General features: G+C 43.1%; 1 protein-coding gene across 1 annotated transcript in view; it reads left to right on the plus strand.

Annotated features, from left to right (window-relative positions):
- Positions 1–24,889, plus strand: part of TTYH2 (tweety family member 2) — an 89,774-nt gene that overhangs the window by 54,879 nt on the left and 10,006 nt on the right. Inside the window, exons 7-9 of the mRNA XM_069750730.1 lie at positions 17,971–18,040; positions 18,126–18,181; positions 18,250–18,342. Coding sequence (XP_069606831.1) covers positions 17,971–18,040; positions 18,126–18,181; positions 18,250–18,342 — 219 coding nt within the window. The remainder of the gene's footprint in view (positions 1–17,970; positions 18,041–18,125; positions 18,182–18,249; positions 18,343–24,889) is intronic.

The raw sequence follows: 24,889 nt of genomic DNA on the forward strand, positions 1-24,889 counted from the left end.
CCTATTTAAGGATTGAGGCTGTAACAAAGCATGGCCAATTCGGAAATGTCAAGAGTTTTAATTTACCGTCGTTTTTAAAAAGTTCTATGTGCAGATAGAGAGAGATCGTAATGTAAAAAAATGTCAAAATTAAAGAAAATATAACATAAAAACTTGATATGAAAATAAGTAATTTTCTGATAATGCATTCCCTTTAACTTCATCACTCGGATGTCTTGCTGGTATCATTCATCTGCTCCTTCCCAGGGTGGTAAAAGGTCAGCAGCTATTATGGGAGAATCACTTTGTCCTCTCTGAGGAATTGTAAGCGTCCATTTAATTCCAGTCCATCACTCAGTTGGGTCCTTGATTTTGTCTTTGGGATTATGGAACACAAGGCTAATAGAAACTGGCTTTGTCTTTTTTTTTCTGTCGAGTTATATATACAGTACAGACCAAAAGTTTGGACACACCTCATTTAAAGATTTTTCTGTATTTTCATGACTATGAAAATTGTACATTCACACTGAAGGCGTCAAAACTATGAATTAACACATGTGGAATTATATACTTAGCAAAAAAGTGTGGAATAACTGAAATTATGTCTTATATTCTAGGTTCTTCAAAGGAGCCACCTTTTTCTTTGTCGACTGCTTTGCACACTCTTGGCATTCTCTTGATGAGCTTCAAGAGGTAGTCACCGGGAATGGTCTTCCAACAATCTTGAAGGAGTTCCCAGAGATGTGTAGCACTTGTTGGCCCTTTTGCATTCACTCTGCGGTCAGGGTTCCGGTCTGGTGACTGTGGAGACCAGGTCATCTGGCATAGCACCCCATCACTCTCCTTCTTGGTCTAATAGCCTTTACACAGCCTGGATTTGTGTTTGGGGTCATTGTCCTGTTGAAAAATAAATGATGGTCCAACTAAATGCAAACCGGATGGAATAGAGTCCATCCGTTCACCTTTTCTGCGTCGCACAAAGACACGGTGGTTGGAACCAAAGATCTCAAATTTGGACTCATCAGACCAAAGCACAGATTTCCACTGGTCTAATATCCATTCCTTGTGCTCTGTAGCCCAAACAAGTCTCTTCTGCTTGTTGCCTGTCCTTAGCAGTGGTTTCCTAGCAGCTTTTTTTACCATGAAGGCCTGCTGCACAAAGCCTCCTCTTAACAGTTGTTATAGAGATGTGTCTGCTGCTAGAATTCTGTGTGGCATTGACCTGGTCTCTAATCTGAGCTGCTGTTAACCTGCGATTTCTGAGGCTGGTGACTCTGATAAACTTATCCTCAGAAGCAGAGGTGACTCTTGGTCTTCCTTTCCTGGGGCGGTCCTCATGTGAGCCAGTTTCTTTGTAGCACTTGATGGTTTTTGCCACTGCACTTGGGGACACTTTCAAAGTTTGCCCAATTTTTCGGACTGACTGACCTTCATTTCTTAAAGTAATGATGGCCACTCGTTTTTCTTTACTTAGCTGCTTTTTTCTTGCCATAATACAAATTCTAACAGTCTATTCAGTAGGACTATCAGCTGTGTATCCAGCAGACTTCTACACAACACAACTGATGGTCCAAACCCCATTTATAAGGCAAGAAATCCCACTTATTAAACCTGACAGGGCACCCCTGTGAAGTGAAAACCATTCCCAGTGACTACCTCTTGAAGCTCATCGAGAGAATGCCAAGAGTGTGCAAAGCAGTCATCAAAGCAAAAGGTGGCTAATTTGAAGAACCTAGAATATAAGACATAATTTCAGTTGTTTCACACTTTTTTGTTAAGTATATAATTCCACGTGTTAATTCATAGTTTTGATGCCTTCAGTGTGAATTTACAATTTTCAGTCATGAAAATATAGAAAAATCTTTAAATGAGAAGGTGTGCCCAAACTTTTGGTCTGTACTGTATATATAATTTTTTGTTATAAAAAGTCTACACACCCCTGTTAAAATACCAGGTTTTTGTCATGTAATGAAGAATCATTTCATAGTAGTCAAGTACACGCACGACTACCATCATTTGCAGTGTTTTTTATAAGCTGCATATGAAGCTTAGCTGTTCTAGTAGGATTTTCCTAACATTTTCTTATTTGCATTTTACATCAAAAGCCATGGTTCGTAAATAGCTTACAACACAGCAAGGGCATCTCATTGTTGAAAGTTATCATTAACCCCTTCACCCCAAAGCCTGTTTTCACCTAAGTGACAGGGCCAATTTTTACAATTCTGACCACTGTCACTTTATGAGGTCATAACTCTGAAACGCTTCAACGGATCCTGGTGATTCTGACACTGTTTTCTCGTGACATATTGTACTTCATGATAGTGGTAAAACTTCTTCGATATGACTTGCATTTATTTGTGAAAAAAACAAAAATTTGTCGGAAATTATGAAAATTTAGCAATTTTCAAACTCTTAGTTTTTATGCCCTTAAATTAGAGAGTTATATCACATAATATAGTTAATAAACAACATTTCCCACATGTCTGCTTTACATCAGCACAATTTTGGAAACATAACTTTTTTTTGTTAGGACGTTATAAGGGTTAAAAGTTGACCAGCGATTTCTCATTTTTGCAACAAAATTTGCAAAACCATTTTTTTACGGACCACCTCACACTTGAAGTGACTTTGAGGGGTCTATATGACAGAAAATGCCCAAAAGTGACACCATTCTAAAAACTGCACCCCTCAAGGTACTCAAAACCACATTCAAAAAGTTTATTAATCCTTCAGGTGCTTCACAGGAATTTTTTGAATGTTTAAAAAAATTGAACATTTAACTTTTTTTTCACAACATTTTTACTTCAGGTCCAATTTGTTTCATTTTACCAAGGGTAACCGGAGAAATTGGACCACAAAATTCGTTGTACAATTTGTCCTGAGTACGCCGATACCCCATATGTGGGGGTAAACCACTGTTTGGGCACATGGCAGAGCTCAGAAGGGAAGGAGCGCCATTTGACTTTTCAATGCAAGATTTGCTGGAATTGAGATCGGAGCCCATGTCACGATTGGAGAGCCCCTGATGTGCCTAAACAGTTGAAACCCCCACAAGTGACACCATTTTGGAAAGTAGACCCCCTAAGGAACTAATCTAGATGTGTGGTGAGCACTTTGAACCTCCAAGTGCTTCACAGAAGTTTATAATGTAGAGCCGTAAAAAAAATTTTTTTATTAATTTTCACAAAAAATGATCTTTTGCCCCAAATGTTTTATTTTCCCAAGGGTAAAAGGATAAATTGGACCCCAAAAGTTGTTGTGCAATTTGTCCTGAGTACGTCGATACTTCATATATGGGGATAAACCACTGTTTGAGCGCATGGCAGAGCTCGGAAGGGAAGGAGTGCCATTTGACTTTTCAATGCAAAATTGGCTGGAATTGAGATCGGACGCCATGTCGCATTTGGAGAGCCCCTGACGTGCCTTAACAGTGGAAACCCCCCACAAGTGACCCCATTTTGGAAAGAAGACCCCCTAAGGAACTTATCTAGATGTGTGGTGAGCACTTTTAACCCCCAATTGTTTCACTAAAGTTTAGAATGTAGCATTGTGAAAATTAAAAAATCATTATTTCTTTCCACAAAATGATGTTTTAGCCCGCAATTTTTTTTCCCCAAGGTTAACAGGAGAAATTGCACCACAAATGTTATTGTCCAATTTGTCCTGAGTACGCTGATACCCCACATGTGGGGGGGAACCACCGTTTGAGTGCATGGCAGAGCTCGGAAGGGAAGGAGCACCGTTTGAAATGCAGACTTAGATGGAATGGACTGCAGGTGTCATGTTGCATTTGCAGAGCCCCTGATGTACCTAAACAGTAGAAACCCACCACAAGTGACCCCATATTGGAAACTAGACCCCCCAAGGAACTTATCTAGATGTGTTGTGAGAGCTTTGAACCAACAAGTGTTTCACTACAGTTTATAACGCAGAGCCGTGAAAATAAAAAATATTTTTTTTTCCACGAAAATGATATTTTATCCCCTATGTTTTTGTTTTCCCAAGGGTAACAGGACAAATTGGACCCCAAAAGTTGTTGTCCAACTTGTCCTGAGAACGCTGATACCCCATATGTTGGGGGGAACCACTGTTTGGGTGCACGGCAGAGCTCGGAAGGGAAGGAGCGCCATTTGAAATGCAGACTTAGATGGATTGGTCTGCAGGCGTCATGTTGCATTTGCAGAGCCCCTGATGTACCTAAACAGTAGAAACCCCCCACAAGTGACCCCATATTGGAAACTAGACCCCCCAAGGAACTTATCTAGATGTGTTGTGAGAGCTTTGAACCAACAAGTGTTTCACTACAGTTTATAACGCAGAGCCGTGAAAATAAAAAATATTTTTTTTTCCACGAAAATGATATTTTATCCCCTATGTTTTTATTTTCCCAAGGGTAACAGGACAAATTGGACCCCAAAAGTTGTTGTCCAACTTGTTTTACTTTTTCAAAGCAGAATTGGCTGGAATTGAGATCGGACGCCATGTCGCGTTTGGAGAGCCCCTGATGTGCCTAAACAGTGGAAACCCCCAATTATAACTGAAACCCTAACCCCAACCCTAACCCTAGCCCTAGCCCTAACCCTAGCCCTAACCCTAGCCCTAACCCTAGCCCTAACCCTAGCACTAATGGGAAAATGGAAATAAATACATTTTTTTACATTTTATTATTTTTCCCTAACTAAGGGGGTGATGAAGGGGGGTTTGATTTACTTTTATAGCGTTTTTTTGGCGGATTTTTATGATTGGCAGCTGTCACACACTAAAAGACGCTTTTTATTGCAAAAAATAGTTTTTGCATCACCACATTTTGAGAGCTATAATTTATCCATATTTTGGCCCACAGAGTCATATGAGGTCTTGTTTTTTGCGGGACGAGTTGACGTTTTTATTGGTAACATTTTCGGGCAGATGACATTTTTTGAACGCTTTTTATTCCGATTTTTGGGAGGCGGAATGAACAAAAACCGGCAATTCCTGAATTTCTTTTAGGGGGGGCGTTTATACCGTTCCACGTGTGGTAAAATGGATAAAGCAGTTTTATTCTTCGGGTCAGTACGATTACAGCGATACCTCATTTATGTAATTTTTTTTATGTTTTGGCGCTTTTACACAATAAAAACTATTTTATATAAAAAAATAATTGTTTTTGCATCGCATTATTCTGAGAGCTATAACTTTTTTATTTTTCTGCTGATGATGCTGTATGGCGGCTTTTTTTTTGCGGGACAAGATGACGTTTTCAGCGGTACCATGGTTATTTATATCCGTCGTTTTGATCGCGTGTTATTCCACTTTTTGTTCGCCTGTATGATGATAAAGCGTTTTTTGCCTTGTTTTTTTTTTTTTGTTTTTTTTGCGGTGTTCACTGAAGGGGTTAACTAGTGGGACAGTTTTATAGAGCGGGTCGTTACGGACGCGGCGATACCAAATATGTGTACATTTATTGTTTTTTTTGTTTTTTTACATAAATAAATGGATTTATTGGGAAATGTTTTTATTTTTTTTTGGGGGGGGGGGGGGGGTTTATTTTTTTTTACACATTCTATTTTTTTTTTTTTTAACTTTCTAACATTGTCCCAGGGTGGGACATCTCTGTATTAGATCAGATCGTTGATCTGACACTGTGCATAGCACACTGTCAGATCAACGATCTGACATGCAGTTTAGCTGGCTTTCCAGCGCCTGCTCTCAGCAGGCGCCGGCTAGCCAGGTCACTTCATGACCCAGAAGGAGTCCGGCGGCCATCTTGGATCCGGGGACTCCTTCCGGGTCACCGGAGCAACGCGATCTCATTGCGTTGCTCCGGTGGGAGAGCGCAGGGAGCCCCCGTCCCTGCGCGATCCCCCTCTATGCCGCTGTCACTACTGACAGCGGCATCAGAGGGGTTAAATGCCCGCGATCGGCGATAGCGCCGATCGTGGGCATTGCTGCGGGGTGTCAGCTGTCATGTACAGCTGACCCCCGCACCCGATCACCGCGGCGCTCAGCGCGAGACCGCGGTGATCGGTGCGCCGTACTAGTACTGCTGCTGGCACTAATGCAGTGCCGGCAGCGCAGTACTAGTACGGCGCATGTCGCGAAGGGGTTAAGGAGAAGGAAAAAAAGTTCTTCCAAATTTAGCTGCAGGAATTTTTGGCAAGTAGTGGTTGTTTACTAAATGTGACAGCAATATCCTGTATTCTTCATATGTCTGGCCTATGAGGTACGGAAGCCTTTTCTTCCTAAAAAAAACATCCAAGACTGGCTATGCTTTGCCAAAACTTACATAAAATCTGCCAAAAACATGTTGGAAAATGTGTTATGGTCTGATGAGACCAAGGTTGAACTATTTTGCCATAATTTCAAAAGGTATGTTTGACGCAGATCCAGCACTTTGCATCACCAACACATACCCACAGTGAAGCATGGTGGAGACTGCATTGTACTTGAGGGCTGTTTTTCGGCAGCTGATGCTTTAGTCAAGTTAGAGGAAATTATGAACAGTTGCAAAAAACCTTCAGGCCTCTGCTGAAAAGCAGAAGAGGAATTTCACCTTTTAGCACGACGACGACCCTCAGCCTACCTACAAATCAACAAACGAATGACTTCTCCAGAAGATCAAAGTTTTGGAATGACCCGGCCAGGGTCCAGACCTGAATCCAATTTGATAAACTGTGGGTTGCGGCCCTGAAGAGAGCGCTGCACAGGAGATGCTCTTGCAGTTTCACAGATTTGGGGCACTACCGCGAGGAAGAGGGGCAAAGGATGCCAGTGCCATGCAGTGGTGGTAATCCTCTGGCACACGTGCCAGAGGAGACACTCTGAGCCCTCTCTGTGAGCAGACACGCACGTCAGGCCCGGGAGACGCTGCTCACTTTTTCCCCATGTTCAAATGCATTCGTATCTTTTAGAAGCAGATACATTTGAACAGTGCTTCACTGGGACTGCGGCAGAGAGAGCGTCTGTCAGTCCCGGGTCTGACGGGCAGCAGTGTGATGACCTATCAAGCTACTGACCTCATCACACTACTGGGGACAATTGTGAAAAGGGGCACAGGTTTGACAGATTTTCTAGAGGCAGTGTGTGTGTGTGTGTGTGTGTGTATGTATGTATGTGTGTGAATACAAACAGGTGCATCTCACAAAATTAGAATATCATCAAACAATTAATTTATTTCAGTTCTTCAATACAAAAAGTGAAACTCATAATATAGTCATTACAAACAGAGTGATCTATTGCAATTGTTTCTTTTAATGTTGATGATTATGGCTTACAGTCAATGTAAACACAAGTCATTATCTCAGTAAATTATAATACTTTATAACACCAGCTTGAAAAAATTATTTTAAAATCCGAAATGTTGGCCTACTGAAATGTATGTTCAGTAAATGCACTCAATACTTGGCTGGGGCTCCATTGTCATCAATTACTGCATCAGTGCGGTGTGGCATGGAGGTGGTCAGCCTGTGGCACTTCTGAGGTGTTATGGAAGCCCAGGTTGCTTTGATAGCAGCCTTCAGCTCGTCATCATTGTTGGATCTGGTGTCTCATCTTCCTCTTGATAATATCCCATAGATTATCTATGGGGTTAAGGTCAGGCGAGTTTGCTCGCCAATCAAGCACAATGATACTGTTGTTTTTAAACCAGGAATTGGTAGTTTTGGCAGTGTGGACAGGTGCCAAGTCCTGCTGAAGGATGAAATTTCCATCTCCAATAAGCTTGTCAGCAGAGGGAAGCAAGAAGTGCTCTAAAATCTCCTAGTAGATGGCTGTGCTGACTTTAGTCTTGATAAAACACAGTGGGCCTACATCAACAGATGACATGGCTCCCGAAACCATCATTGATTGTGGATACTTCACACTAGAACTTGGAATTCAAGGTCCCAGAGTCTGGAGGAAGAGTGGAGAGACAGACGATCAAAGCTGCTTGAGGTCTTGTGTGAAGTTTCCACAATCAGTGATGGATTGGGGAGCCATGTCATCTGCTGGTGTAGGTCCACTGTGTTTTATCAAGATCTAAGTCAGCACATTCGTCTTCCAGGAAATTTTAGAGCACTTCATGCTTCCCTCTGCCGACAAGCTTTTTGGAGTTGGAAATTTCATTCTCCAGCGAGACTTGTCACCTGTCCACACTGCCAAAAGTACCTATACCTGGTTTACAAACAACAGTATCACTGTGCTTGATTGGCCAGCAAACTCGCCTGACCTTAAGGCCACATTCACACGTTCCTTTTTGTCCCGCGGGTTTTCCCGCAGCGGATTTGATAAATCTGCAGGGCAAACCCGCTGCGGTTATCCCTGCAGATTTATCGCGGTTTGTCCTGCGGGTTCTGCTGCGGGATTTACCCCTACTATTGATGCTGCATATGCAGCAATATGCAGCATCAATAGTAATGTTAAAATAATAAAATCATGGTATACTCACCCTCTGACGTCCCGATCTCCTGGGCGCTGCAGGCGGCGGTCCGGTTCCAAAGATGCCGTGCGACCAGGACCTTCGGTGACGTCACGATCATGTGACCGCGACGGCACCGAAGGTCCTGGTCGCATAGCAAACCTGAGACCGGACGGCCGCGTGCAGCGCTGAGACTTCCGAGGGTGAGTATACATGATTTTTTATTTTAATTCTTTTTTTTTTTTAATACAAATATGGTTCCCGGGGCCTGGAGGAGAGTCTCCTCTCCTCCACCCCGGGTATAACCCGCACATTATCCGCTTACTTCCCGCATGGTGTGCACAGCCCCATGCGGGAAGTAAGCGGATCAATGCATTTCTATGGGTGCAGAATCGCTGCGATTCTGCACAAAGAAGTGACATGGTCCTTCTTTTTTTCCGCAGCAATTCTGCGCGTTTTTTTTCGGGTTTTTCTGCATCATGTGCACTGCGGTTTCTGTTTTCCATAGGGTAACATTGTACTGTACCCTGCATGGAAAACAGCTGCGGACCCGCAGCGGCAAAATCGCCGCGGTTCCGCAGTAAAAACCGCATAGTGTGAACATGGCCTAACCCCATAGAGAATCTAAAGGATATTGTAAAGAGGAAGATGAGACAACAGACCCAACAATGCAGACAAGCTGAAGGCTGCTATCAAAGCAACCTGGGCTTCCATAACACCTCAGCAGTGCCACAGGCTGATTGCCTCCATGCCACACCGCATTGATGCATTTATTGATGCCAAAGGATCCCCAACCAAGTATTGAGTGCATTTACAGAATATACATTTCAGTAGGCCAAGATTTCAGATTTTAAAATCATTTTTACAAGCTGGTGTTATAAAGTATTCTAATTTACTGAGATAATGATGTTTGAGTTTTCATTGGCTGTAAACCATAATCATCAACATTAACAGAAATAAACACTTGAAATAGATCACTCTGTCTGTAATGACTCAATAGAATATATGAGTTTCACTTTTTGTATTGAAGAGCTGAAATAAATTAACATTTTGATATTCTAATTCTGTGAGATGCACCTGTATATGGATGGGTGGGGAGTATTTTTCATGTCTCCTGTGATGTCTGCATCAGCCCAACTGCCTCCTGCAATGTCCGCACCAGCCTCACTGCCTCCTGCGATGTCCGCCGCAGCGGCCCCATTGCCTCCTGCGATGTCCACCACACCGGCCCTACTGCCTCCTGCGATGTCCGCAGCATCAGCTCCACTGCCTCCTATGATGTTTGCCGCACTGGCCCAACCACCTCCTGCAATGTCTGAGCCAGCCCCACTGCTTCCTGGGATGTCCGCCACACTGGCCCCACTGCTTCCTGCGATGTCCGCCACCCCGGCCCAACCACCTCCTTCAATGTTTGCTCCGGCCCCAGGATAAATTGTCATATTGGCACATTGTGATAAATAGTTGTGTTTTGAGTTGCTGTTTGGGAACTCTGTCTCTAAAAGGTTCGCCATCACTGCTCTATAGGATTAAGATCTGGGGACTAAGAAGGCCAAGGAAGCGAGGAAAACTTTTGTCATGTTCCTGGAACCATTACCTGACTGTCCACCTACCATGAAGGGATAAACTTTGACCACAATGCTTAGGTAATCTTTACTGTCCGACCTTCATTCAGGAGTATTAAAAGGAACCTGCCACCTGAATTTGGCAGGACCGGTTTTCTGTCATATGGGCGGAGTTTTCGGGTGTTTGATTCACCCTTTCCTTACCCGCTGGCTGCATGCTGGCTGCAATATTGGATTGAAGTTCATTCTCTGTCCTCCGTAGTACACGCCTGCACAAGGCAACATGGTGCAACAGAAATCTGGATTTGTCACCCAAATCTTGCACTCTTATTGCCTGCTGGAGTTTTGGTAAGTAATAACAATGGAACCGGTTGTCTGCCATTATAGCACATCCATGTTAGAATGACAACTTGTGCTTTCCGATAACTTGGCTGTATCACCGTGTATTCCTCTGGTATTTCATTGATTATTCAAGAAAATTATTTCACATCCTTCTGTGATCACGATTGTCAGAACTATTCTTCACGTCCTTCTCTGTCCCCTTTCACCAAAAACGGGTCTTCTCATCATCTTCTGACCCATTTCATTAGAACGATTCTTCACATCATCGTCTAAGCCCTTTCATTGCAACAATTCTTCACATCATCCTCTGTCTCGCTTCATCAGAACAATTCTTCACATCCTCCTTTGCCCCCTTCACATTCTTCACATTCTCTTTGGACCCCTTTCATCACAATAATTTCTCATTTCCCTCTCTAACCACTTTCAGCGCACCATTTCTTCAAATCCTTCTCTGATCCCTTTCATCATGATTCTTCACATCCTCCTCTGCCCACTTTCATCAGAACAGTTTTTCACATCCCCTGATTTCAGAATCAGAACAATTTTTCACATCTTCTTCTGACCCCTTTCATCAGAAATATTCTTCACATCCTACTCTAACTGATTTCATCAGATCAATTTTTCATATCCTTCTCTGATCACTTTCATTGCACCAATTCTTCCCATCCTCCTCTGCTTCCTTTCATCAGAGCGATTCTTCACATCCTCTTCTGACCCTTTTGTAGATGAGTTCTTTGCGTTCTCATGATCCCCTGTTTCTGAACACTTTTCGTCGATCACCCCTTTGTCACTATACTCTACACCGTTACAGAAGAGAACCCATCAGGTTGTCCGTTTCTGAAATCCTGAATGAAGAGCCACCCGCATGAGTGGCAGAGTGTAAGGTGACCTACAAGGCCAATGTAAGGCAATATATTTTTCCCTTGTTGCACACATGTACCTGCAGTGCAGAGCACCCCCCATATGTTAGCTAAACTACGTGTGACATCAGTTTATTGCACTCATCAATCTTTGTGGTTTTGATATATAAGGCTGCAAGTAGATAAATAAGATTTACTTTTGGCCCCATCTGGGGCATTATCTCTCTCTTGCGTCCCTAAGTGGGTCATGTCACCTCGGAGCCACACATCACAAGCCTTCATAGCCTTAATGAGCCACCGCCTGTGTCATGCTCCCCCTCTGGAGACAGCGAGGACCATCTGGGTGAGACATATTGATTGCACATAAAACCTTGAGCTGGTAACACATTAGTTAGATTATCAATTAACTGATTAGCTCACCGGTGACCTTCCCATGCTGCGGCCTTTGTAAAATGCCCACAAGTGCCTGTTATATAGAAGCATAATAATGGTGGCTTAATAGTGGCACTTTAAAAAGTAGGCAAAGTAAGCAATCACGCTTTTTTTTTTTTTTTACCATTTTTTTCTTGTAATTTTAAACCACATAATATTATCATACATTCCCCAAAACAATATTGCCATACACAAGCCTTATAATACCACCATATTCTATGCTGCATCCAAATAATGCCAATAGAATTCTGCCATATGCAACATATAATACCCAAATCATTTGTAGCATCCAAATAATATCCACATAATGCCACCATATAGGTGAAAACACTACTGACATATACAGCCCCTATAACACAACCAGAAAATGCCCAACTCATATTCACCATTCAAATATGTTACCCCCATATAGTCCAAAACAGTACTGCCACATAAAGCCTTCTTTTACAACTTTTAGTGCCAAAATGATGCACCGCATATAAATAATACCCACATAATGCAGCCGTACAGTGCAAAATGATTCTCATTTATGTTCCATTTTAATAAAACCTTATAGTGGCCAAATGTTATGCACTGTCCAAATTATACCCACATAATGCTTCCCAGAAATCACATCCCTTATAATACAACCATATAGTGCCCAAATCATATGCACCATCCGAATACTTCTCACATAACACTGTCATATAGTCCCAAAAAGAATATTGGTATATACAGTCTTATAGTGCTAAATGCATATGCAGCATCTGCATAATATAATACTGCCATATAAATCCCTCATAATCAAAAGATTTATTGCCCAAATCATATGCAGCATCCAAATAATACCCACATAATGCAGTCACCAAATGGTCATATGGATCTGTCATAACACAACCATGTACTCTGGTACCCAAATCATCATCAGTACAAGCCATATAGTGCAAAAACCATGGTCAATTACAATACAAAATATAAGCATATTGTACCCAAATCAGCATCTAAATGCTTACATAATACCGCCATGTAGTGCAGAAACTATCTACTATATAATTGTCTAAGGGTCACTTCCTTCTTTCTGTCTGTCTGTCCTTCTGTCTGTCACGGATATTCATTGATCGCGGCCTCTGTCTGTCATGGAATCCAAGTCTCTTATTGGTCTCGCCAGCTGCCTGTCATGGCTGCCGCGACCAATCCACGACGGCCACAGTCCGATTAGTCCCTCCCTACTCCCCTGCAGTCAGCGCCTGCTCCATACTCCCCGCAGTCACCGCTCACGCAGGGTTAATGCCAGCGGTAACGGACCACGTTATGCCGCGGGTAACTCACTCCGTTACCGCCGCTATTAACCCTGTGTGACCAAGTTTTTACTATTGATGCTGCCTATGCAGCGTCAATAGTAAAAACATCTATGGTTAAAAATAATTTAAAAAAAATAAATCATTATATACTCACCTTTCGCGACGCTCCGGTGACCGCTCCATGCAAGCGGCAGGTTCCAGTGGCAAGGATGGTATGGGAGAAGGACCTCCCATGACGTCACGGTCATGTGACCGCGACGTCATCACAGGCCCTGTGCGAGAAGGACCTGCCATGACGTCATGGTCATGTGACCGCGACATCATCACAGGTCCTGCGCGCCTGCGCGAGAACAACTTGCCATGACGTCACGGTCATGTGACCGAACTACAAGGGGCCCTCGGAAGGTGAGTATATGTTTTTTTTTTGTTTGTTTTTTAACCTGTGACATACGTGGCTGGGCAATATACTACGTGGACGTGGCTCTGTGCTGTATACTACGGCACTGGGCAATATACTACGTGGCTGGGCAATATAGTACGTGACTGGGCAATATAGTACGTGACTGGGCAATATAGTATGTGGCTGGGCAATATACTACGTGGCTGGGCAATATACTACGTGGCTGGGCAATATACTACGTGACTGGGCAATATACTACGTGACTGGGCAATATACTACGTGGCTGGGCAATATACTACATGACTGGGTAATATACTACGTGGCTGGGCAATATACTACATGACTGGGCAATATACTACGTGGCTGGGCAATATACTACATGGCTGGGCAATATACTACGTGGCTGGGCAATATACTACATGACTGGGTAATATACTACATGACTGGGCAATATACTACGTGGCTGGGCAATATACTACATGGCTGGGCAATATACTACGTGGCTGGGCAATATACTACGTGGCTGGGCAATATACTACGTGACTGGGCAATATATTACGTGGCTGGCAATATACTACGTGGCTGGGCAATATACTACGTGGCTCTGTGCTGTATACTACGTGGGCTGTGCAATATACTACGTGGCTGGGCAATATACTATATACGATACGATACACTTTATTGATCCCGTGGGAAATTATGGTATCACAGCAGCACAACTTAAATCATAAAAATCATAAAGGAATTACATAGTTGACATGACAGTTTGTTGACAGAAGAACATTATACATTAGAATAGGACATACACAACGAGTGAACTGAAATGTAGAGAAATAAGTAGACATTCACCTTGGTGGTTTAACCCTAATGTTATTGTTATACATTCCCATGGCAGTTGGCACAAACGATTTCCTATGTTTTTCCTTCTTACACCTCAGAAGTATTAGCCGGTTACTGAAGGTGCTCTTCTGTCTCATGAATAGCTCATATAGTGGATGTGCATTATTGTTCATAATTGTCATACACTTTTTCAGAGTTCTTTTCTCCACTACCTCCTCAAGAGAGTCCACATTGCAGCCGACAGCAGAACATGCCTTCTTAATAATCTTATTCAGCTTATTAGCATCAGAGGCCCGCACACTACTACCCCAGCATGTGATTGCAAAAAAGATGGCACTTGCCACTACAGATTGGTAGAACATTTCTAACATTTTGCTGCACACATTAAAAGACCTCAGTTTCCTTAGGAAATACAATCTGCTCATCCCCTTCTTGTAGACAAACTGAGTGGCATCTCCAGTCCAGTTTGCTATCCAAATGGACCCCCAAATATTTGTAACTCTCCACCTGCTCTACCTCCTGACCAGCAATAGTGATCGGCAAGCATTCTATCTTTATCCTGCTATAGTTGGCCACCAACTCCTTAGTTTTGGCTCTGTGCTGTATACTACGTGGCTGGGCAAGATACTACATGGCTGGGCAATATACTACGCCCAATATACTACGTGACTGGGCAATATACTACGTGACTGGGCAATATACTACGTGACTGGGCAATATACTACGTGACTGGACAATATACTACGTGACTGGGCAATATACTACGTGACTGGGCAATATACTACGTGACTGGGCAATATACTACGTGACTGGGCAATATACTACGTGGCTGGGCAATATACTACGTGACTGGGCAATATACTACGTGGCTGGGCAATATACTACGTGACTGGGCAATATGCTACGTGACTGGGCAATATACTACGTGACTGGGCAATATACTACGTGACTGGGCAATATACTACGTGACTGGGCAATATACTACGTGACTGGGCAATATACTACGTGGCTGGGCAATATGCTACGTGGCTGGGCAATATGCTACGTGACTGGGCAATATGCTACGTGACTGGGCAATATACTACGTGACTGGGCAATATACTACGTGGCTGGGCAATATACTACGTGGCTGGGCAATATACTACGTGGCTGGGCAATATACTGCGTGGCTGGGCAATATACTACGTGGCTGGGCAATATACTACGTGGCTGGGCAATATACTACGTGACTGGGCAATATACTACGTGACTGGGCAATATACTACGTGGCTGGGCAATATACTACGTGGCTGGGCAATATACTACGTGGCTGGGCAATATACTACGTGACTGGGCAATATACTACGTGACTGGGCAATATACTACGTGACTGGGCAATATACTACGTGACTGGGCAATATACTACGTGGCTGGGCAATATACTACGTGGCTGGCAATATACTACGTGACTGGGCAATATACTACGTGACTGGGCAATATACTACGTGACTGGGCAATATACTACGTGACTGGGCAATATACTACGTGACTGGGCAATATACTACGTGACTGGGCAATATACTACGTGACTGGGCAATATACTACGTGACTGGGCAATATACTACGTGACTGGGCAATATACTACGTGGCTGGGCAATATACTACGTGGCTGGGCAATATATTACGTGGCTGGCAATATACTACGTGGCTGGGCAATATACTACGTAGCTCTGTGCTGTATACTACGTGGCTGGGAAATATACTATGTGACTGGGCAATATACTATGTGACTGGGCAATATACTACGTGACTGGGCAATATACTACGTGACTGGGCAATATACTACGTGGCTGGGCAATATACTACGTGGCTGGGCAATATACTACGTGGCTGGCAATATACTACATGACTGGGCAATATACTACGTGACTGGGCAATATACTACGTGACTGGGCAATATACTACGTGACTGGGCAATATACTACGTGACTGGGCAATATACTACGTGACTGGGCAATATACTACGTGACTGGGCAATATACTACGTGACTGGGCAATATACTACGTGACTGGGCAATATACTACGTGACTGGGCAATATACTACGTGACTGGGCAATATACTACGTGGCTGGGCAATATACTACGTGGCTGGGCAATATATTACGTGGCTGGCAATATACTACGTGGCTGGGCAATATACTACGTAGCTCTGTGCTGTATACTACGTGGCTGGGAAATATACTATGTGACTGGGCAATATACTATGTGACTGGGCAATATACTACGTGACTGGGCAATACACTACGTGGCTGGGCAATATACTACGTGGATATGCATATTCTAGAATACCCGATGCGTTAGAATCGGGCCACCATCTAGTACAGCTATAAATAGGCATGATAATACAACCTAGTAGTGCCAAAATCATATGCAGCTTCCAAATACTGTCCATATAATACTGCTATATTGTCCCAAAACCTTACTGCCATATTCAGCCTTCATAAGACCACCGTTGGGGCTCAATTTGCCACCCCTGAAATCAGGCCCACTTCCGTTTTGTAAGTCTGTCTGGATCTCTGCTTGATTGTTTGGTTCTCATTCCATGCATCTGCCCTAAAAGCAGGTTTTCTAGACTAAATAAAATAAAAAGCCCCCTACAGTGCCCGTTAAAGAAAAAAAAAAGAAAACAGTTTTAAAATATCATATTTCTAGACTGAGATATGATCAATGGAAGCTGCAGATCTAAAGCCTGAGGCTGCACTACTGAAAGATTCTATTGTCCCCTTCTGATTTCTGCCAAGTTGTCATGGAGACTGTATTGGAACATTTTGAATCCACACAACTTCTCAGTGACAGAGAATCAGAAGGGGACATGTCACCAAAATCTCAGTAGTGCAGCCTCAGGCTTTGGGGCCTGTGACTTCAAGTGACTGTATCTCGGCCTAGAAATAAGATATTAAGATTCCGTTTTCACATTTTTACATTAAAGATCTTTCTAAGATCTTCTAGGCCAAGTTCTGATACGCAGAGTCAGTCACATTGTGAATCCGGAACATGACTCCCAGCTCGGAGGTGCCCGGCAGTGCTCGTTGGTTGCGGCTGCCCTGAGGGAATCTGTCTCAGTGATGGATCAGTGATGGAGGTTGTGTTCTTGCTTTGCCCTGTAGTCTCAGCTTTCGCCCTTCGCTGATTCCTCCAGTCATTGCTAATTGAATTTCTTGGTTTTCTCGAGCTTCGGCTTTTTCCTGCCGCTTGTTCCCGATTTGCAGATTAGATTCTTCCCTTCACGTTTTTGAAGCTGAGAAGAGATTTACCGAAATTAGAGGCAGGTAGGAACGAGTAGTGCTCCTCATTAGGAGGCGGCACACCTCACCGGTCACAGGGAAATTCGATTCTGCGCCATGTAGAGGGGGCACCACATGCAGTGATCAAGTATGGGCTCTTAAGGCGCTCACGACGCCTTTTACCAAACCATAGCTCCAATAAGACCGTTGTTAACTCCTTCCCGCCGCAGCAATTTTTCTTTTTTGCAGGTTTTTTTTGTAATTTTTTCCCTAACATTTTTATTTTGCCATCCTTATAATGAGGGCTGCTGCGTTTTTTTTTTTTTTCCCGCTTGTCAAGTTATAGCTTTGAATGCCACCCTTTGCTTTTCCATATAATATACTGCAAGAAGACTGGGGAAAAATTTCCAAATGAGTTGAAATTGAAAAATAATTTATTTTTTTTTTTTACTCCTTTTGTCTTTCGAGTTTTGTTTTTATGACATTCTCTTGGGTAAAAAATGAGCTCAATCTTTTGTCTTGGTGGCTCAACCCTATGTGAAGTATTAATGGTGGCCATTTTGGCTGGCACGCGGTTTCCCTGGAGGGCACTGCCCTAATTGAAGCTGGCATTAACCCCTTATACCTTGTTTTGTAGGGCACCAGTGATTTCTGCGTGGCACCTGACAAATTCATCATGAACATGACGCAAGATCAGATCAGTGCAGGTAACGTCTGCCCCCCGAGCGGCGTAGATGTCTGCGAGGATGTCTCACCCATGATTCCTATATATCTATATGTATGTCTTTGCAGAAGTCGTCCATTATTACTTGTACTGCAGCCAGAGTCTGAAGAATCCCTTCCAGCAGGTACGACCCTCGATGGTACGTTACTATACCGCTGCCTATACCTTGCACTTACTGATCCCTCTTTCCAGGCTCTGAACGTCTTCCAGAAGTCGCTGACCACCATGCAGATCCAGATACAAGGTTTACTTCAGTTTGCTGTGCCCATATTTCCTACTGCCCAGGTAAGATGAGCAAGATTGACTCTCACATCATGGAGTTTCTTCTTCTTGGCGGAGACCTTGTTTGCATATTATTTTTCCCCATGAACAGTCAGATCTCCTCAATGAGAACCAGTCCCTCCCCAGACGAATGGCTTTGTAAAGACTGATGGTTATCTTTTTAGCTGTAATTCTGACTGTGTGCAGTCACCACTAGGGGGAGCTAATGGATATTGCTAGTAATGGGAACTCTATAAACGTATGATTGAAGGCTCTCCCTTCAGGCTAAAGTAGAATATTGCTAGTATGTTGTGCCGGCAAAAGCCAGGCAGAATTGCTCTGTACCTGGGCCGCTTTCACCAGGTGTCCTCCAGCGTATTTGCCTAACCAGTTTTCACGAAGCCATACAAATCAGTGTGTTCTCTGGGACAGTAGCCTTCCCCACCACAGCCAATTTTTGTCTTTCATATTTTCCTCCCTTTCTTCCAATAATCATAACTTTTCTATTTCCCAGTCGACACAGACATTTGAGCACTTTTTTATATTGTCAGCAGAGTTGTAATTTTAAATGACACAACTCATTTTAACGTATAATGTACTGGAAAATGGGGGGAATAAAAACACAATTCCACCATTGTTTTTTGTGGTTTTGTTTTGCGGCGTTAATTGGGAAATAAAATAAAAAACGGAACCTGGTAACCTGATTCTCCAGATCTGTAGGATTACAGCGATACCAGGCAAATAAATGAAACAATGCTATACATATATACTGTTGTGTGAAAAAGGACTTTATTATTAATTGAAAAAGAAATCCAAACCTACAGGGCCCTGTGCAAAATAGTGATTGTCTCCTAAATCTAGCAGCAGCAACCGCAATCAAACATTTGCGATAACTGGTACTGAGTCTTTTACAATGCTCTCGAGGAATTTGGGCCCACTCAACTTAGCAGAATTATTGTAATTCCGCCACAATGGAGGGTTCCCGAGCATGAACTGCCTTTTTAACATCACAACTTTGACTAGGCCACTCCAAAGTCTTAATTTTATTTTTCTTAAGCAATTCAGAGGTGGACTTGCTGGTGTGTTTTGGACTATTGTCCTGCTGCATAAGCAAAGTGCGCTCCACGCTTTAGCTTGAGGTTATGAACAGATGGCCGGACATTCTCCTTCCATTTTTTTTTTTTGTAAACAGCAGAAATCATGGTTCCATTTACCACAACAAGTCTGTCAGGTCCTCAAGCAGCAAAACAGCCCCAGACCATCACACTACCACCATCATATTTTGCTGTTGGTATAATGTTCCTTTTCTGAAATGATGTGTTACTTCTACGCCAAATGTAATAGGACATACACCTTCCAAAAAGTTAATCTTTTGTCTCGTCAGTCCATAGAGTATTCTCCCAAAAGTCTTGAGGATCATCAAGATGTTTTCTGGTAAGGGCTCATACTCGCCTGCTAGAAACTCGGATGAGTCTCGCACGTCAATGCCCGGCACTGCACCCGGCACTCAGGAGCGGAGCGTGCAGCTGCATGTATTGCTATGTGGCCGCACGCTCCGATCCGAGTGCCGGGCATTGACATGCGAGACTCATCCGAGTTTCTCGCAGGTGAGTATGAGCCCTAAAACTGAGAAGAGCCTTTATGTTCTTATTGCTCAGCAGTGGTTTTCGTCTTAGAATTCTGCCATGCAGGACATTATTGCCCAGTCTTTCTTATGGTGGAGTCATGAACACTGACATTAACTGAGGCAAGTGAGGTCTGCAATTCTTTGGATGTTGTTGTGGGGTCTTTTGTGACCTCTTGGGTAAGTCGTAGCTACGGTCTTGGGGTAATTTTGGTCGGCCAGCCACTCCTGGGAAGGTTCACCACTGCTCCATGTTTTTTCTATTTGTGGATAATGGCTCTCACTGTGGTTTGCTGGAGTACCAAAGCTTGAGAAATGGCTTTATAACCTTTTCCAGGCAGATGTCAATTACTTTATTTCGAATTTGTTCCAGACTTTCTTTGTATCGCTGCATGATGTCTAGCTTTTGAGGAGTTTTTGGTCTACTTCACTTTGTCAGGAGGGTCCTATTTAAGTGATTTCTTGATTGAGAACAGGTGTTGTAGTAATCAGGCCTGGTTATGGCTAGGGAATTTTAACCTAGCTTCCCAAAGATGTGATAAACCACAGTTGATTCATGATTTAAGGGGGAAGGGGGGCAATCACTTTTTCACTGGGCCCTGTAGGTTTGGATTTCTTCTTCCCTTAATAATACCTTCATTTAAAACTGCATTTTGTGTTTACTTGTGTGACCTTTATGTAATATTTAAATTTGTTTGGTGATCTGAAACATTTAAGTGTGACAAACATGCAAAAGAGTAGGAAATCAGGAAGGGGACAATCACTTTTTCACACAGCTGTGTTTATATATTTATAATTTTTTTTTTTTTCTTAACATTTTTACTGATACCATTTTAGGGTTCATACAATATTTGATTGCCCTCTATTGCAATTTTTGGAGGAGGTGTGGTAACTGGTAAACAGTGACTTTGATGTTTCGAGTCTTTTTGATGTTCACGGGCTAATAATGTAGTTTTTTTATAAATGCTTTACATTCTTTTTGTTCGTCTGAAGGCTTGTTCTACATACTGCAATATTAAGTATTGATGTACAGTACAGACCAAAAGTTTGGACACACCTTCTCATTTAAAGATTTTTCTGTATTTTCATGACTATGAAAATTGTAAATTCACACTGAAGGCATCAAAACTATGAATTAACACATGTGGAATTATATATTTAACAAAAAAGTGTGAAACAACCGAAAATATGTCTTATATTCTAGGTTCTACAAAGTAGCCACCTTTTGCTTTGATGACTGCTTTGCACACTCTTGGCATTCTCTTGATGAGCTTCAAGAGGTAGTCACTGGGAATGGTTTTCACTTCACAGGTGTGCCCTGTCAGGTTTAATAAGTGGGATTTCCTGCCTTATAAATTGGGTTGGGACCATCAGTTGTGTTGTGCACAAGTCTGGTGGATACACAGCTGATGTAACCACCGATCGACCAAACCGCTGCATGACCAGCTCTATCCTCACCTACTGTATTCTCACCCATCCCTTGTAGATTGTGAGCCTTCGCGGTCAGGGTCCTCACTCCTCCTGTACCAGTTATGACTTGTATTGTTTAAGATTATTGTACTTGTTTTTATTATGTATACCCCTCCTCACATGTAAAGCGCCATGGAATAAATGGCGCTATAACAATAAATAATAATAGTTCTACTGAATAGACTGTTAGAATTTGTATTATGGCAAGAAAAAAGCAAAGTAAAGAAAAACGAGTGGCCATCATTATTTTAAGAAATGAAGGTCAGTCAGTCCGAAAACTTTGAAAGTGTCCCCAAGTGCCGTTGCAAAAACCATCAAGCGCTACAAAGAAACTGGCTCACATGAGGACCGCCCCAGGAAAGGAAGACCAAGAGTCAGCTCTGCTTCTGAGGATAAGTTTATCCGAGTCACCAGCCTCAGAAATCGCAGGTTAACAGCAGCTCAGATTAGAGACCAGGTCAATGCCACACAGAGTTCTAGCAGCAGACATCTCTACAACAACTGTTAACAGGAGACTTTGTGCAGCAGGCCTTCATGGTAAAATAGCTGCTAGGAAACCACTGCTAAGGACAGGCAACAAGCAGAAGAGACTTGTTTGGGGTAAAGAACACAAGAAATGGACATTAGACCAGTGGAAATCTGTGCTTTGGTATGATGAGTCCAAATTTGAGATCTTTGGTTTCAACCACCGTGTCTTTGTGTGACGCAGAAAAGATGAACGGATGGACCCTACATGCCTGGTTCCCACCGTGAAGCATGGAGGAGGTGGTGTGGGGGTGCTTTGCTGGTGACACTGTTGGGGATTTATTCAAAATTGAAGGCATACTGAACCAGCATGGCCACCACAGCATCTTGCAGCGGCATGCTATTCCATACGGTTTGCGTTTAGTTGGACCATCTCTGGGAACTCCTTCAAAGATTGTTGGGAAACCATTTCCGGTGACTACCTCTTGAAGCTCATCAAGAGAATGCTAAGAGTGTGCAAAGCAGTCATCAAAGCAAAAGGTGGCTACTTTGTAGAACCTGGAATATAAGACATGTTTTCAGTTGTTTCACACTTTTTTCTTAAGTATATAATTCCACATGTGTTAATTCATAGTTTTGATGCCTTTAGTGTGAATTTACAATTTTCATAGTCATGAAAATACAGAAAAATCTTTAAATGAGAAGGTGTTTCCAAACTTTAGGTCTGTACTGTACATCAATACTTAAAGGGAACCTGTCACCCCCGTTTTTTGAGATTGAGCTATAAATACTGTTAAATAGGGCCTGCGCTGTGTGTTCCTATAGTGTATGTAGTGTACCCCGATTCCCTATGTATGCTGAGAAATAACTTACCAAAGTCGCCGTTTTCGCCTGTCAATCAGGCTGGTCAGGTCGGGAGGGCGTGGTGACATCGGTGGTTCTTCCTCAGCTTTACGTTGGTGGCGTAGTGGTGTAGTGGTGAAGACACAGCGCGCGATCTGCGCTGTAATCCCTTGCATCGGTGGGGGCGGCCATCTTCCTGGGGCCGCGCGTGCGCAGATCGAGTGCTCTGCTGCACGGGGCTTCAGGAAAATGGCCGCGGGATGCCGCGCGTGCGCATTAGAGATCGCGGCGGCCATTTTCCCAAAGCCGAGATGCAAACTCGGCTTTGGGAAAATGGCCGCCGCGATCTCTAATGCGCACGCGCGGCATCCCGCGGCCATTTTCCTGAAGCCCCGTGCAGCAGAGCACTCGATCTGCGCACGCGCGGCCCCAGGAAGATGGCCGCCCCCACCGATGCAAGGGATTACAGCGCAGATCGCGCGCTGTGTCTTCACCACTACGCCACCAACGTAAAGCTGAGGAAGAACCACCGATGTCACCACGCCCTCCCGACCTGACCAGCCTGATTGACAGGCGAAAACGGCGACTTTGGTAAGTTATTTCTCAGCATACATAGGGAATCGGGGTACACTACATACACTATAGGAACACACAGCGCAGGCCCTATTTAACAGTATTTATAGCTCAATCTCAAAAAACGGGGTGACAGGTTCCCTTTAATATTGCAGTATGTAGAACAAGCCCTCAGACGAACAAAAAGAATGTAAAGCATTTATAAAAAAATTACATTATTAGCCCATGAACATCAAAAAGACTCGAAACATCAAAGTCACTGTTTGCCAGTTACCACACCTCCTCCAAAAATTGCAATAGAGGGCAATCAAATATTGTATGAACCCTAAAATGGTATCAGTAAAAATTTTAAGAAAAAAAAAATACATAAATATATTAACACAGCTGTGTGAAAAAGTGATTGTCCCCTTCCTGATTTCCTACTCTTTTGCATGTTTGTCACACTTAAATGTTTCAGATCACCAAACAAATTTAAATATTACACAAAGGTCACACAAGTAAACACAAAATGCAGTTTTAAATGAAGGTATTATTAAGGGAAGAAGAAATCCAAACCTACAGGGCCCAGTGAAAAAGTGATTGCTCCCCTTCCCCCTTAAAACATGAATCAACTGTGGTTTATCACATCTTTGGGAAGCTAGGTTAATAGTTTTGATGCCTTCAGTGTGAATTTACCATTTTCATAGTCATGAAAATACAGAAAAATCTTTAGATGAGAAGGTGTGTCCAAACTTTAGGTCTGTACTGTATATAGTGAAAATAACACAAGGCCAAGATGGCAGTGATGGGGGGATCTGTGACATCCAATTTTTTATTTCAGCCAGTCCATTTAAATACCTCTGTCAGTATTTAAATGGGCAAACAGCATCAATCAGAGCTCAGCTCCAGTCTCTGCAGTTAGAGGCAGATGCTGGGTGTGTAGCACAGACTGCATCTGCCAGATATTGTGTGGGCTCGGCTCCTGAGCCTTCTCCGTACACCCGAACCATCGTACTATTGTGTGCTCTGTCTGGAAGGGGTTAAAGGCCTGTCCTTACAGGGGTAATACCCTTCCCACAGATCAGAGTGGCGGGACACCCATTGAAAACAGAAGTCAATGGATTGGCGAATGAGCATGCGCACTTCTACTCCACTGAAGTCTATAGGCCTGACCGAGACTACGGAGTACAGGGCAATGACGTTCCCGTGATCGGTGAGGTTTCCCCAACACCCAGTGATCAGCAAGTTATCCCACATCCTGTGACTTGTATTCTCGGTACAACTCTTAGTGGCTTCCGGACCCTCACTGATCAGCTTGTTGAAGGGGCCTGAATGGTATGCGCTGAAGTGCCATTATAAACTATGAAGGACCTCTTCGTTGTTCTGATTGGCAGGGGGTTAGACCCCTTCGATAAAACATTGCTGGTTGTAATCAGTCCTGGAGAACCAGGATACAGTTCTGCATGTCTTCAATAAATACACCATATTTTTGGACTGTGGAATGCATGGTACTATAAGACACACCCCTGGTTTAGACAGCAGAAAATTGGAAAAAACAATTAAAATTTTCCTGGAGGTGTGAAAAAGTGGAGGTGTAAATATCACTAGTGTTAATGC

The sequence above is a fragment of the Ranitomeya imitator genome, chromosome 2, assembly GCF_032444005.1.
Source record: "Ranitomeya imitator isolate aRanImi1 chromosome 2, aRanImi1.pri, whole genome shotgun sequence".
Taxonomy (NCBI): domain Eukaryota; kingdom Metazoa; phylum Chordata; class Amphibia; order Anura; family Dendrobatidae; genus Ranitomeya; species Ranitomeya imitator.